The sequence below is a fragment of the Plasmodium coatneyi genome, chromosome 7, assembly GCF_001680005.1.
Source record: "Plasmodium coatneyi strain Hackeri chromosome 7, complete sequence".
NCBI lineage: Eukaryota > Apicomplexa > Aconoidasida > Haemosporida > Plasmodiidae > Plasmodium > Plasmodium coatneyi.
Genome location: NC_033562.1, coordinates 1,706,253 through 1,718,915, shown reverse-complemented (window position 1 = coordinate 1,718,915; position 12,663 = coordinate 1,706,253). Strand labels below are relative to the sequence as shown.

Below are 12,663 nucleotides of genomic sequence, written 5' to 3'. Positions count from 1 at the left end.
TTAAGATGTAGTTTTATTTAGCTTAAAGTAAATTTTATTGTGCTTACCTCTTTCAGGTCCCGGAGTTCCACTTACCTCCTCAGTTGAACCTAAGGTTGCTGGAAGTACCGCAATCTGTGGTTGTCCCACTGATCTACATATCAAGTCTGTTGGTTCTGAAATATCACCCTTAGTGACTTTACTTTTAAATTCGCTGCAGTATATACCACTACTACCGCCATTATTACAAATACCACTTATAGTTGAATATGCTTTTTTAGCTTCTTCCAGATATTGCTCATATGTTGAACTGCATAAAATTGCATTACAATCTGTGCTTTGTTTCAGAGCAGCATAGTCATAATAATAATCGAACAGTTTTTTACCATTCTCGAAAATGATCAGGCTACTGTTATCATCGTAAAAATTAGTGCACCTATTATTACATGCGAATCTTGCAAGGTGCTCGTAAATTTCTTTCATGGCAGACTCCAGTGTGGCACGCCTACCTACTTTCTCCTTAATTTTAGTGCCTGTCCAGTAATATAAAAATTTGCAACGTTCTTCATGAGATAAAGTGTCGCCCCCTATTTCAGATGCATGATACCAATTTCCTGTAATTTCCTTGGCATAGTTTTTACTGTATGTGTATATCCCTAATGTATCCTCCAAATCACGATTCTTCCCACTTTCTACTTTGCTGCAGCATTTCTGCCCCCCAGGGAGTGTTGGGCAACCCTTCCTTTGTTCTAATTCATTGTATATTTTTTGTGAAGGTAAATCCTTGAAACAGTTCTCCTAAAAATATATAATTAACAAAGAGAGTAGAGTATGCAAATACGTGCTTTTCCACATATATATGGGTACGCATACCTACATATATATACCAATACAGATCATATATATATCGGTATATATGTGTATGTGTGTATTATTATTAAAAATATATCCACTTCTCATATGAAATGTCTACACTTTGAACATAGAGAAACTCACCGCGCGTTCTCTTGCTGCATTCTTCAACGATTCACATTGCGATTTTAATTGTTCTGGATCTTTATTACCAATAAATATATCTCCAAGTTCCTTACAGTATTGATCACCCTCAGACTGCCTTCCGCAATATCCACTTAGAGCTTTATATGATGGAACGACTCTTCCTAAATAAGTGTAAATTTTTTCCCCACAGTTAGATGCACCTTCTCCTAACTTCAGATTTATTGTTTCATAATCTTTGGAATAATCAAATACATCTTTTCTTTTCTTAAACTCACTTTGGCTAGTGCCTTTGTATATTATATTACAATTATATTTTGTGATGCATCCTCTAATTGTTTGGTATATTTCATCCATAACTTGACTAAATGTACTCCGGCCGCCTAAATTCTTGTGTACTATATCCCCTAGCCAAAAATAGAGGGAACCACAGAGATCATTTTCGGATTTACCCCGTGCTACTTCTTCAGATACGTAGCATGCTGCTCTCATCATGTCCTCCATACGACTCCTAATACTCGGGTACTCGTTTAACTTATCCTTCCATATTACTTCACTCCTTCCAGATAGCATTGGCCAAGAACTGCAGGTAGTATTTCCGCTGTTGAATGTATTGTACACCTTCTCTGAAGGTAATTCATCCATGGTAGGGACCTTCTGCTGTGTTAGTGTCATTGTTTACATATGTGTGTACATATTTTTCTTCTGTTGTATATATGTGATGGAATTTATTTTTAGGAAGTTGTGTTCCTTCCTTATTTATTTATTCATGCAGAAGGAATATATAAATATATGTGAGATTTTTCACTCATATTCCAAGAGGGGGGGAGGAACTATCATTAGAATTTCTGTAAGTATCAAAATTTTTTACTCCTCCTTTCTTAATAAAGATGTGTAATCCTTTTATATATATTTTTCCTTACCCACATAAAACAGTACTCATGTGGTATTTAGGTATTCGTAATATCACATTACCATACTTACATGCTTCTATTTGTTCACACGCGCGCATGCTCCTGTATTATTATGATTGTTCATATAAATAGGCAGTGCAATTTATACACATTGTATCTTCATTAAGTGTAAATTCTTTCATAAGTGAATACCTTATATACATTGCAACTTTTTAATAAGGTGCAAATTCTTTCATAAGTGTAAATTCTTTTTCCCATCCCTCCCCCTTTTTACAATATATATTTCCATGAATTCCATGTTGGAATATATTTCCAAGTTGGAAATAAAAGAGGCGGGAAAGCACAACAACAACCACTTCCGAACAATTCCTTCGTGATAGAAGGAAGATGGTCTAAGGAAGGAAGTATGGTGGTGTTAGAGTGGAACGGAAGGTTGTTAGGTCGATAGAATGTTGTTAATGTGGTAGGTGGAAGGTTGTAAGTGGGATATGGTATGTTGAAGGAAGGTGCGTTAGGGGTGTTTGGTGGAAGGAAGGTTGTTAGGTGTGGTACGTGGATGGAAGGTTGTTAGGGTGTTAGGGTGGTGGTAGGGTGGAAGGTGGGTTGTTAGGTGGGTAGTGGAAGGGAAGGATGTGTTAGGGGTGGTAGGGTGGAAGGTGGGTTGTTAGGTGGGTAGTGGAAGGGAAGGATGTGTTAGGGGTGGTAGGGTGCAAGGAAGGTTGTTAGAAGTGGTAGGTGGAAGGAAGGTGGTGTTAGGGGTGGTGGTAGGTGGGTTGTTAGGGTGGTGTTAGGTGTGGTGCTCATTTAGTGGCGAATGGGTATTATATATCATGTACTTTTAATGAAGGGGCACATTGCATGTTATTAAAATAATGAAGGTTACTTTGATGACTTCTTATAGTGCGCAGGGATTTTTTTAATACTACTTATAAATTAAAAAAAAAAAGGGGGGGAGGGGAACATTACACACTCCAATGTGTTCTATATGCGGCCATAGCCAATGTTCCTTCGTCCCTGTTGATTTTGCTGTTGTTTATTATTTCCTCTTCGGTTATATTTCCTACCATTATATACGGTAGAATCGTCTGCTGTTGTTGATTCTGCTATTGTGGAAGGTGCTATTGTTGAATATATTGTCGATTCCATTGTTGAATAATCTGCTCCTGAATATTCTGTAAAGGTGTCTTCTGTGGATGATCCAAGGTTATGCGTAACAATCCTCCTTCTTCCTCTAAAAGATTTTCGTTTTCTCGGCCATAAGAAGGAAATATACTAAAAGAAAGAAAGGGGAGTGGTATGTACATATATATATATACATACATATAAATGCATATATATATATATATGTGCATGTATGTTATATGTATGTATATGTATTTAGATATATGTGGACATATAGCAAATATATAGTGGTGGTAATTATAATAATCATTCTTACCTTGTAGAAAAAGAAGGTGATTAATGGAGTTGCTATTCCAAGGAAGGTATAAGAAGGAATGTTATCGGAAGATGTTTGATTTGCTTCAGATACAGGATTCACTAATCCTGCTTGCTTTGGTGTAGATGGGAAATTACATTTCGAGTGTAACATTTCATCATACTTTCTAGTTCTGAGCGTTTCTTTGAGTTTATCACTACACTTATATTTACCCGACAGATAATCTGCGCGCACATCTCTGTATATTAAGAAAAGTTTGCGCAGTTGTTCATAATATTCTTGAGTACAGGAGAGGTTAGAACCTTGTACCTGTTTCTTTATATTGTCGTAGTTTCGGAGATAATAAAACATCTTCCTCTTTTCATTAAACTGTTCCCAAGGAACACTATGGTTCTCGACATCACACCCATTTATGGGGAAATTCCCCTTCAACTTTCCGTGTAGTGTTTTTATAATGCTACTTAATGAACCAGTGTATCGTGATGCACCGGATATTATTTCCTTTACCATATAATGCAGTAAGTTACACCGTTGCCCATAGAGTACGTCCCATGTTGTTATATCAGATACATAGCACCATGCTTTTATAAAATCAGTGGCATGTTCCTTTAACTCTGGATATGCATTTAGCCCGTTTTCTACTCCCCCCTTCCACGCTTCTATCATGCTACGACCTTTACTGCACCTAAGGCCATATTCCTTAGCATTTTTAAATATTTCTTCTGAATTTAACTTATCCAAAAGTTGATCCTATAAAATGTAAAATTGCACAGAAGGGGGAATATATGAATATACATGTTCTCATGTATTCCGTATTTCCAAATTTATTATACTATGAAAAATATATTACACGAATAAGATTTATGTATGCTATTTTGAAAACAGGAAACGGACCAGTGTTTCTTCTTCCCCTTGCACCATTGTTTATATTTGTGTGCATATTTTTCTTCTGTTCATAATGAAATGTATATATGGAAAATGTGCTGTTTTCCTTTACATTGTTCCTTTACATATTTGTACAGTACTTTTATTTTTGTATTTTTGCATATTTCGCAAAATGATTATTCATGTGGATGTACTGAACTTCTACCACCCTTCCCCCCATTAAAATAATATACACCTTATGTTATTAGGAGGTAATGACGTATTATATGTGCTAAATTGCCTTGGGTATAAAAGGTTATGGCTACAATTAGAATGAATATGTTAGAATAAGGAAATGGAGAAAAGGAATCAAATTTTTTATATACAGTTCCTTCATTCATTTATGTTATATTATTGAATTATGCATAATCTTCTGGAATATTATGTTATTATTCATACGCTCCCAATTATTATGTGTATATACGGGAGCGCACTTTTCCTTCAATAAAATTTTCAACATGCGCTATTAAAATATTTTTTATTGTTTTTTAAATGTATTATTAGGGAATAATCACACATACTGTATAGATCACATATGCACAGAATATTCTATCCTTCCTCTCTCAGTTTCTATTACAATTTATATACTTATACACTATTTCCTTCTACTTTCGCATTATACGAAAGTGTATTCAAGTTTTTTTGTGTAGAGTCAATATAAGTCGAGGAATTTTTTTTAAACATTATTTTGATTGGTTTGGTAAACTTTTTATTCCACTAAGAAGATCCAGGAGATCCATTTCTTTTTTTTTTTTTCTCTTACAAGACATTATTGTTCTCTTTTTTTTCCTTCTCTTCTTTAAATAATATAGGAAGAAGGAAAAAAAGAGAACAAGAAAAAGGTTGTAAGGGAAAAAAAAAATTAAGCAAAAGGGAAAAGAAATAAAAAGTGAGAAAAAAATAAGAAAAAATGCTATGTTGCTTTTCCCATCCTCACCTTACAAACTACACTGTTCCTTCTTTCTTTCCTCCAACAGCAGGAAACCAGGAACATTCCCTTTCAATGTGTTACATTTAATGGTACATTGCATTCAATGTTACATTACATACGATGGTATATTACATGCCTTGATAAGTAATATTTCTTGACCTTTGTCCTTGCCTTCCTTCGCTCCATTGCCTTTGTTGTTGCCTTTCCCTCTGTTGCCATTGTTGTTGAGGTTGTCTTTGCTTCTGTTGTGTAATTCCCGTCCTTCTGGGTAATCGCTCAGTATACGGGGCAGAATATTCTGTCATGGATTCTATTGTAGAATGATCTGTTCCATGTGTTGTTGAACCAAGTGTGGAACTTCCTTCTGTAGAATAGTTTTGTGTGGAAGTTTCCGTTTCTATATTTAATATCGGTACGGTTGCACCCATTTTCTTTCTGCTCCTACCAGAAGTGCCGATCCAAGAAAATAAATTGGTATACTAAGATTGGAAAGGAGTGGAAGAAGGGAACATGTGCGCAACATCTATATAACATATTTCACATTAAACATTCATTCTTAAATAAATATATATATATTAATAAATAACATTGTCTATGTTATTAATGTATAGTGGCAACAATTATGTACTTACTTTATATGTTAAGAAAGAAAGGGCCGCCGCTGCTCCAATTGTAGCAACTGTGCCGGATATGGTTGCAGTGGTGATGGTAGGGGTGTTGGTGGTTTCTACTGTGGAATATGCTCCAGAGTCAGTGTCTACCACTTGTCGCGATCCTGAGGGAAGGTGCTGTTGTCCCACAGGTTCCATAAGTGCCGATGCCTGTAGCACATCACACTGTGATTTTAACTGCTGTGGATCATTAGTATCATTAAACATTTCTGTAAATTTGTCACAATATGTACCAGTAGAAGTTTTCTGCCCACATTTCCCTTTCAATTGCGCATATACTGGAATAATTTTCTCAAAGTAACGGTTACATTTTTGAACACCGGTAGGTCCTTTGATCATGAATTCGCTTAGTATAGCACCGTGGTCATGTAAATATTCATATAATATTTTTCTGTTCTTGAACGTATCTTTGTCTATAGTGCTGCAATTAATATTACACCCTTGCCGACCATACGACATTTCTAATGATGAACAAATTATACTTAAAATGTCCGGGAATAAACCATCCTGCTGCAGGGCAGTTGATAATAAGTCCCCTATCCAATAATATAAAAAGTGGCAAAGTGTATCATAGAAGGTCTTTTCCGTTGTTTCCCCCCACTCGTAGCACCATGCTCCCTTGATCTTATCATCAGTATTTGCATATTTCAAGTGGCTCTGCAGAGTTTGCATTAATCCTGAGATTGGGGCATAATTATCGCAGCGACCTTCACCCTCTTCGAACTTATTGTAGAACATTGCTCTTGAGGGTAACTTACTTAGAACCTCCTCCTACAAATATAATGAACAAAACATACAAACGTGCCTGTTATTATGTTTATTACTGTAGTGTGGACAAAATAATATACATACATATGGATTTTTTTTTCATTCAGCACACAGAAAGAAAAGAAGGGAGAAAGGGATGGGGTTAACCGATAGTATTCCTGTAATTGGGTCCTCCATTGTTTAATTGTACATTATTCAGTTCATAATGGAATTTATATGTTAAAATGTTGTCCTGTGTGTGAACTAATATATTTGTAATGAGGAGGGGGGGAAAAAATTCCATCGCCATTCCCCATCGCTCCCTTTAAAAAATATATATACAGAAAAGCATAAGCACAAATAATTTTTACTTTTTTTTTTTTTTTATTTAGCATTATCTCCCCCAAAAAAAAAAAAAGAAAAGAAGAAGGAAAGCGGACTCGTCTACTCTTCACCTAACACCTTTTATTCACCTCTCCACACAAAAGAGAAACAATAAAAGGAGCAAAATTTCTGCGCGTAAGCATATGCACATACACATATATACATAAATTTAATGCTTAAAACATGCTATATTTGTATTTTGTTACAGCGTTAGAAGAAGAAGGGTGCGACATATAGTTAAAGGGGGTGGGAGAGAGTGTGTGTGTGTGGGGGGTTAGTATGCATCTTCGTGTAAGGCGCTTGTAAGGGAGATTTTATCCTCGTGCTTGTCACACTTAGTGGAGTCAAACTGTGCAGTTTACACTTAGTGAGAGAGTGTTTGTCACTCACTTAGTGCAGGAAGGAAGGAATATGTTTGTTTGTTGTCACACTTAGTGGAGTTCATTAATGGAGGTTCATTTAGTGGTGTTTACTTAGTGAGGAATGGGATGGGGAAACCTTTTTTTTTATCTAGGGATGGTAACCTACGTTCCGCTGACGCGGCGTATTTGCTCGCCTTCGACTTCTAGGTGGTTTGCTATATATAGTGGATCCATCTGTTGACGAGTCGAATGTTGATTCTGCTATTGTTGAATATGTTGTTGAACTGTCTGCTGTTGTTAAGGTGTCGTCAAAGTTGCGTCCCACGGCGGATCTTTTCTTTGTTCTTCTGTTTGTAGTGTTCGGGAAGTAGTTACCAAACCAAGAAGGTAAAAGATTATACTAAAAAAAAGGAAGGGGTTTGTGGAAGGAAGGAAAGGAAGTGAGAAGTGTGAACACGTATACATATATGTACTACATATATACGTATATATATATATGTACAACACTCATATTTTTTCTAATTATTACCTTATATAAAAAGAATGAAGCAGCCGCCACTCCCATTCCTAGGACAGAGAAAATGGATGATATGGCAGTGGTAAGGGTGGTTCCACTGGAGGAATTTACTTCCCCTGTTTGTAATTCGACTGATACATGTGCAGGTTCCTCCGAACGTTTCTCCCCAGAATCTATGGGGCATGTTAATTCTGATAGTTTATCCCCATCGAGAAGTTTTTTATATTCTCTCTTGAAAGTTCCACAGTGTCCATTTTGACTACTATCTGGACAACTTGTACTCAAGAATTCGTAAGCTGATTTAATGTTAGTTAGGTGACGTTGATATTTTGTAGTGCATAAATTTTGGGTTTCCTTCAGATGTTGTTTTATTTTATTATGGTCTTGTTTATATTCATATAATGCTTTCATATTGGTGAACCTAGTTTGGTCAATATTTTCGTTCTTGTATAAATTGTCGCAGTAACTCTTAGTAGTAAAATTTTCCAAGTTATTATAAATTTCTTCCATAACACTTAAAAATGAACTGCTATCTGTCAAATTTTTTATTATTAAATCTCCTAACCAATAACAAAATGGAATACAATATGGATTGAGGTATGAAGACCTCCCTGCCCCTCCTTCAGATATGTAGCACATGGCATGCGCAATCTTAGCAGCAAGACTTTCAATATCATCAGGGCTCTTCAATTTATTTTCTAATTTCTCCTTTATTTTTTCTTTCCAGGAACTATTATTATTACATGGTTGCCATGTAGGTTCAAAATGTTGATATGCTGCCTTTGACGGTAATTCCCCTAAATCCCGATCCTATAAATATAATTGGGGAAGGGGGGAGGTATCGGGTGATGCACATACACATACATATATACATACATATATAACTATATATATATACATATATATGTATGTATATATATATGTGTATATGCATTTATATATATGGATATACATATATATAAAGTATATATATATTCACACATATATTGCCCTCTTTTCAGTATGAGCATGGATGCTTAATGCTTTTTTTTTTTATATTTCTTACTGTCATTGTTGTTCATATGTGTTCTTCTGTTTATGCTTGTGTGTTCACATGTGCAACTACTTCTACGTAAAAAAAAAATTTATACTAAGAATGTGCATGAGAACATTTTTTTCCCCACGATTCGTATTATATTATGAATATTCAGTTCTTATTTTTTTTTCCTTTTCAATAGTACGCATATATTGTTTAATTTTTTAAACAATAATAACTTATTATACACAAAAAACATGTATCACAATTATGAAGTCCACAATTGAAACGGAATAAATAACAAATATGTTGAAATAGTTAAATGGTAAGTACAAAAAATAGGATTTCCTCATATACATATATTTCTTATCCGTGTATCACTATTTTTTATTATTGGCATTGTGTGTAAGCATATACATATATATTCCTTATAGATTCGTTACATTACTAATTTATGCTTCCCGTTTTTGTCTATGTGATATATTATTCGGAATTGTGTTCGACTAAATAGAAGAATATATTATGACTTACCCCATTCGATTATTATGTATATAATAGTGGAGTACAATATTCTTTTCTTTTTTTCTTTATAGAAATTTGAACGTGCGCACACACATCCCTTACCATATAAGAGTAGCAAATTCCTTCGTCCATAGTCCACCCCTTCTCTTTTTTTTCTTTTTTCCTTTTATGTGATTACTTAATAATATTATTAATAATAAGGAATAATAATAAATTTTTTCCCATTTTATAATATATAATTCTTCTTTATTTCCCCTTTATTTGACTTTCGATAAGTACAATGTATGAGGAACTTATTTACATGTAATATGTATATACATTGTGCTCTTTGAGTTAATTAACTTCCCTCCCCTTTTTTCTTTTTTTTTTTAATTTTTTAATTTTTTACTTTTTACCCTTTTTGTATTATTTCGTAACTTTTTTTTTTTCTTTTTTGTGTATTGTATGAAAGTGTTTACATGTTCATGCGTAAAATCAATATAAGGCGAAAAAAAATTTTTTTTGTCATATTGATTTGTTTGCAACTTCTTTTTACCTAGGGATGATAACGTATATTTGTCCGGTGATTTGGTGCAGTATATGTTCCTGCTCCTCTTCCACTTCTGGTAGATGGCGTTGGTCGTGGTGACTCATCATTATATATGGTAGAATGATCATCTGTTGTTGTGTAATCGTCACCTATTGTTGTGGAAGTGTCTGTTGTTGAATATAATGTTGTTGAGGTGTCGTTGTCGTCTTCTGTTAGTGTATTGAAATGGTGTGTGGTGGATCTTTTTTTTCCCTTCCTTATTTTACTGCTTCCTCCTCCAAAATGGTTACTGATCCAAGAGGGTAGAAGATTGTACTGAAAGAAAAGAAAGAAAGGAAGGAATGGGGCAAAGGAAGGGTTAAGGGGAATGGTATTAGGATGTGGGTGCAAGGAATAAATGTGTAAAAATGCCTATGTGCGTAAAAAGACGTTATTCTGCCTTTTTTTATAAATACAAATAAGTATTAAGGAAAATAACATAATATGTGTATACACTTACCAATTGTATGTATACTTACCTTATATAGATAGAACACAACTGCTGGTAATGCTATTGTAGTAAGGGCAGCGGATATAGCTGGAACGGCTGTGTTCTTTTCATGCACCGAGGTAGCCTCCGTTCCATCCCCCCGCCATAGTTGAAAACTGTCTAACATCTCATTAAGCTGTTCATTACAACTACCAGTTCGGTCGTCGTCCACAGTTAGGTCACCACCACCTTTAGAAAGAAGAGAAGAAAGTTCATCCTCTTCCTCCTTCCCCTCCTCCTTTAAGGAAGCCTCTTCTTCTGGAGACAGTTGCTGACATTCTAATGTTAGCGTTCCATTACCACTCCCAACCTTTGTAAATAATTCCTTAAAATCGATATGGCAAGCATTATTCGTAGCATGGCACTTTGCATATACGTCTTTATAAGCTGATTTAATGGCATCTAAGTGAGCTTTATATTTTTTACTGCAGGAAGGCGTAGGAGAAAGAGGTTTACTTTTCTGGTTCGACGTCCCTAATTGGCTCATTATTTTATCATGGTCTGTGAGGAATTCAAATAGTGTTTTTCTATGCTCAAAAGAGACGTTATTTGTGGTGGTGGTACTAAGGTCGGTGAGGGTACATTTATGTTTTTCCTGAATTTGTATCAATTCTGTGTTAATTGTATCTATAACAGTTGAAGGTGAAGTGTCCTTCTTCAATTCGTTAGATAATATATGTTGCAACCAAAAGTTGAAAAATTTACAGTTCGTATCAGTGAATTCATTGTCCCTTCTCTTGGTATACATATAACATAATGCCCTGCCAATTACATTAGCATACTTTTCATTAGTGAAATATCCCTTTATTTTGTCTGCTATGCTTTTGGTAGGAAAACAGGGATAACTACAATAGCTAAGATTACTTTTGAACTGCTTATAATAGAGCATATATGAGTTCAACCTTTCCAAATGTTCTTTCTACAAATGTTGTTTAGGGTGGAAGTGGAGTGGTGTGTGGATGTGTGTGAGGAGGGAGGGAGTTATATATATGTATATATACATATATACATATGTATATATTTATTATGAATGTAGTAGTGGTAGTTGGTGGTAGGTGGTGTTTTTTTTTTTTTTTTATTACCGTTAGTGTGGGTGTTCCTTTTTTTGGTAGTGTTTTTGCTAGTTTTGCTGGACAGGAATTTTCCTCGTCCTGTGTACATGATGCAAGTTTTCCTTCCTCCGACACATCTTCACATGTTAATGGTTGCATATTCCACGAATCACACTTATTACTTGTCTTATGCTGCTGCTTAAATTTTGTACAACACTTATCATTGCTGCTGTCACAAATTTCACATAATCTGTCATATGCCTCTTTAGCTCCCGTCAGACCTTGGTTTAACTTCTGACAGCGGGGAAATGTATTTTCTTCCTGCTGTCTCGCCATAATACTATAGTTATAAAAGGAGTCGAAGAATATTTTACTCTGCTTGAAAACATGTTCGCCAACGTCGTCATATATATTAGTGCATTTATTAGTACATTTGGAACTGTCGAGATGGGCGTAGGCTGCCTTCATGATATCCGTAAAATTATGACTGCCCCGCTTCTTTGTTATTATTTCAGTACCCAACCAATAATAAAAGAAATAGCATGGGTCGTAGTATGCTGGGTTATTTCCCTTCATGCATGCATAATACCAGTTTTTCACAATATTCCTAGCAAAGTTCTCATCATTAATTTGGCGTGCTTTTAATGCGACCCTCACTCTTTCTATTAATTCTGCGTCACATTCTGGCTTATTGGTTCTTCCTAGGCACGTACTGCGTTCCTTAAAAGGAGCATACATTTCGTCCGAGGGCAACATATTTGAAACTGCTTCCTAAAAATGTATAATTAAGAAAGTATATATAGGTATTTCTATATGCTCATTACATGGCGCACACAGAGTGTCATTTGTATATTGATGTACCCACTCCGAATAAAAAGTAAAACGGTTTTTAGTCTTACCATTGTTCGTATGCACTCCTTTGAATATAATCCTCCTGTGGACTCGTTTATTTCCTTAACAAATGATTACGTAAATCCTACATGCCTCTTATGATTATACGGGAATATTAAATTTTCATTCCTTTAAAGGTACACATTATTTAATTTCCAAGAGACTATAACCCTTCATATCTATGCATCCATCTATCATCTATATAATTGGAATATAATGTAAATGAATAACCTGGTAAAATGGAACAAAGGAAAGAAGGTAA

The 12,663-nt window shown here is 35.0% G+C and overlaps 3 protein-coding genes across 3 annotated transcripts; all 3 read right to left on the bottom strand.

The window, feature by feature from the left end:
* Nucleotides 1-1,620, bottom strand: PCOAH_00019170 (KIR protein; the record flags this gene model as incomplete). Its single annotated transcript, XM_020058726.1, has 2 exons — nucleotides 1-777; nucleotides 976-1,620. The coding sequence occupies 2 exons, from the start codon at nucleotides 1,618-1,620 to the stop codon at nucleotides 1-3; spliced, it is 1,422 nt and encodes a 473-aa protein (XP_019914133.1).
* Nucleotides 1,621-5,802: 4,182 nt separating this feature from the next.
* PCOAH_00019160 (KIR-like CYIR protein) lies at nucleotides 5,803-8,914 on the bottom strand (the record flags this gene model as incomplete). The annotated part of the gene is made up of 3 exons (XM_020058725.1): nucleotides 5,803-6,624; nucleotides 7,876-8,673; nucleotides 8,909-8,914. The coding sequence occupies 3 exons, from the start codon at nucleotides 8,912-8,914 to the stop codon at nucleotides 5,803-5,805; spliced, it is 1,626 nt and encodes a 541-aa protein (XP_019914239.1).
* Nucleotides 8,915-9,935: 1,021 nt separating this feature from the next.
* On the bottom strand, nucleotides 9,936-12,412 carry PCOAH_00019150 (KIR-like CYIR protein; the record flags this gene model as incomplete). Its single annotated transcript, XM_020058724.1, has 4 exons — nucleotides 9,936-10,244; nucleotides 10,448-11,377; nucleotides 11,541-12,281; nucleotides 12,410-12,412. The coding sequence occupies 4 exons, from the start codon at nucleotides 12,410-12,412 to the stop codon at nucleotides 9,936-9,938; spliced, it is 1,983 nt and encodes a 660-aa protein (XP_019914299.1).
* Between the last annotated feature and the right edge of the window lie 251 nt (nucleotides 12,413-12,663).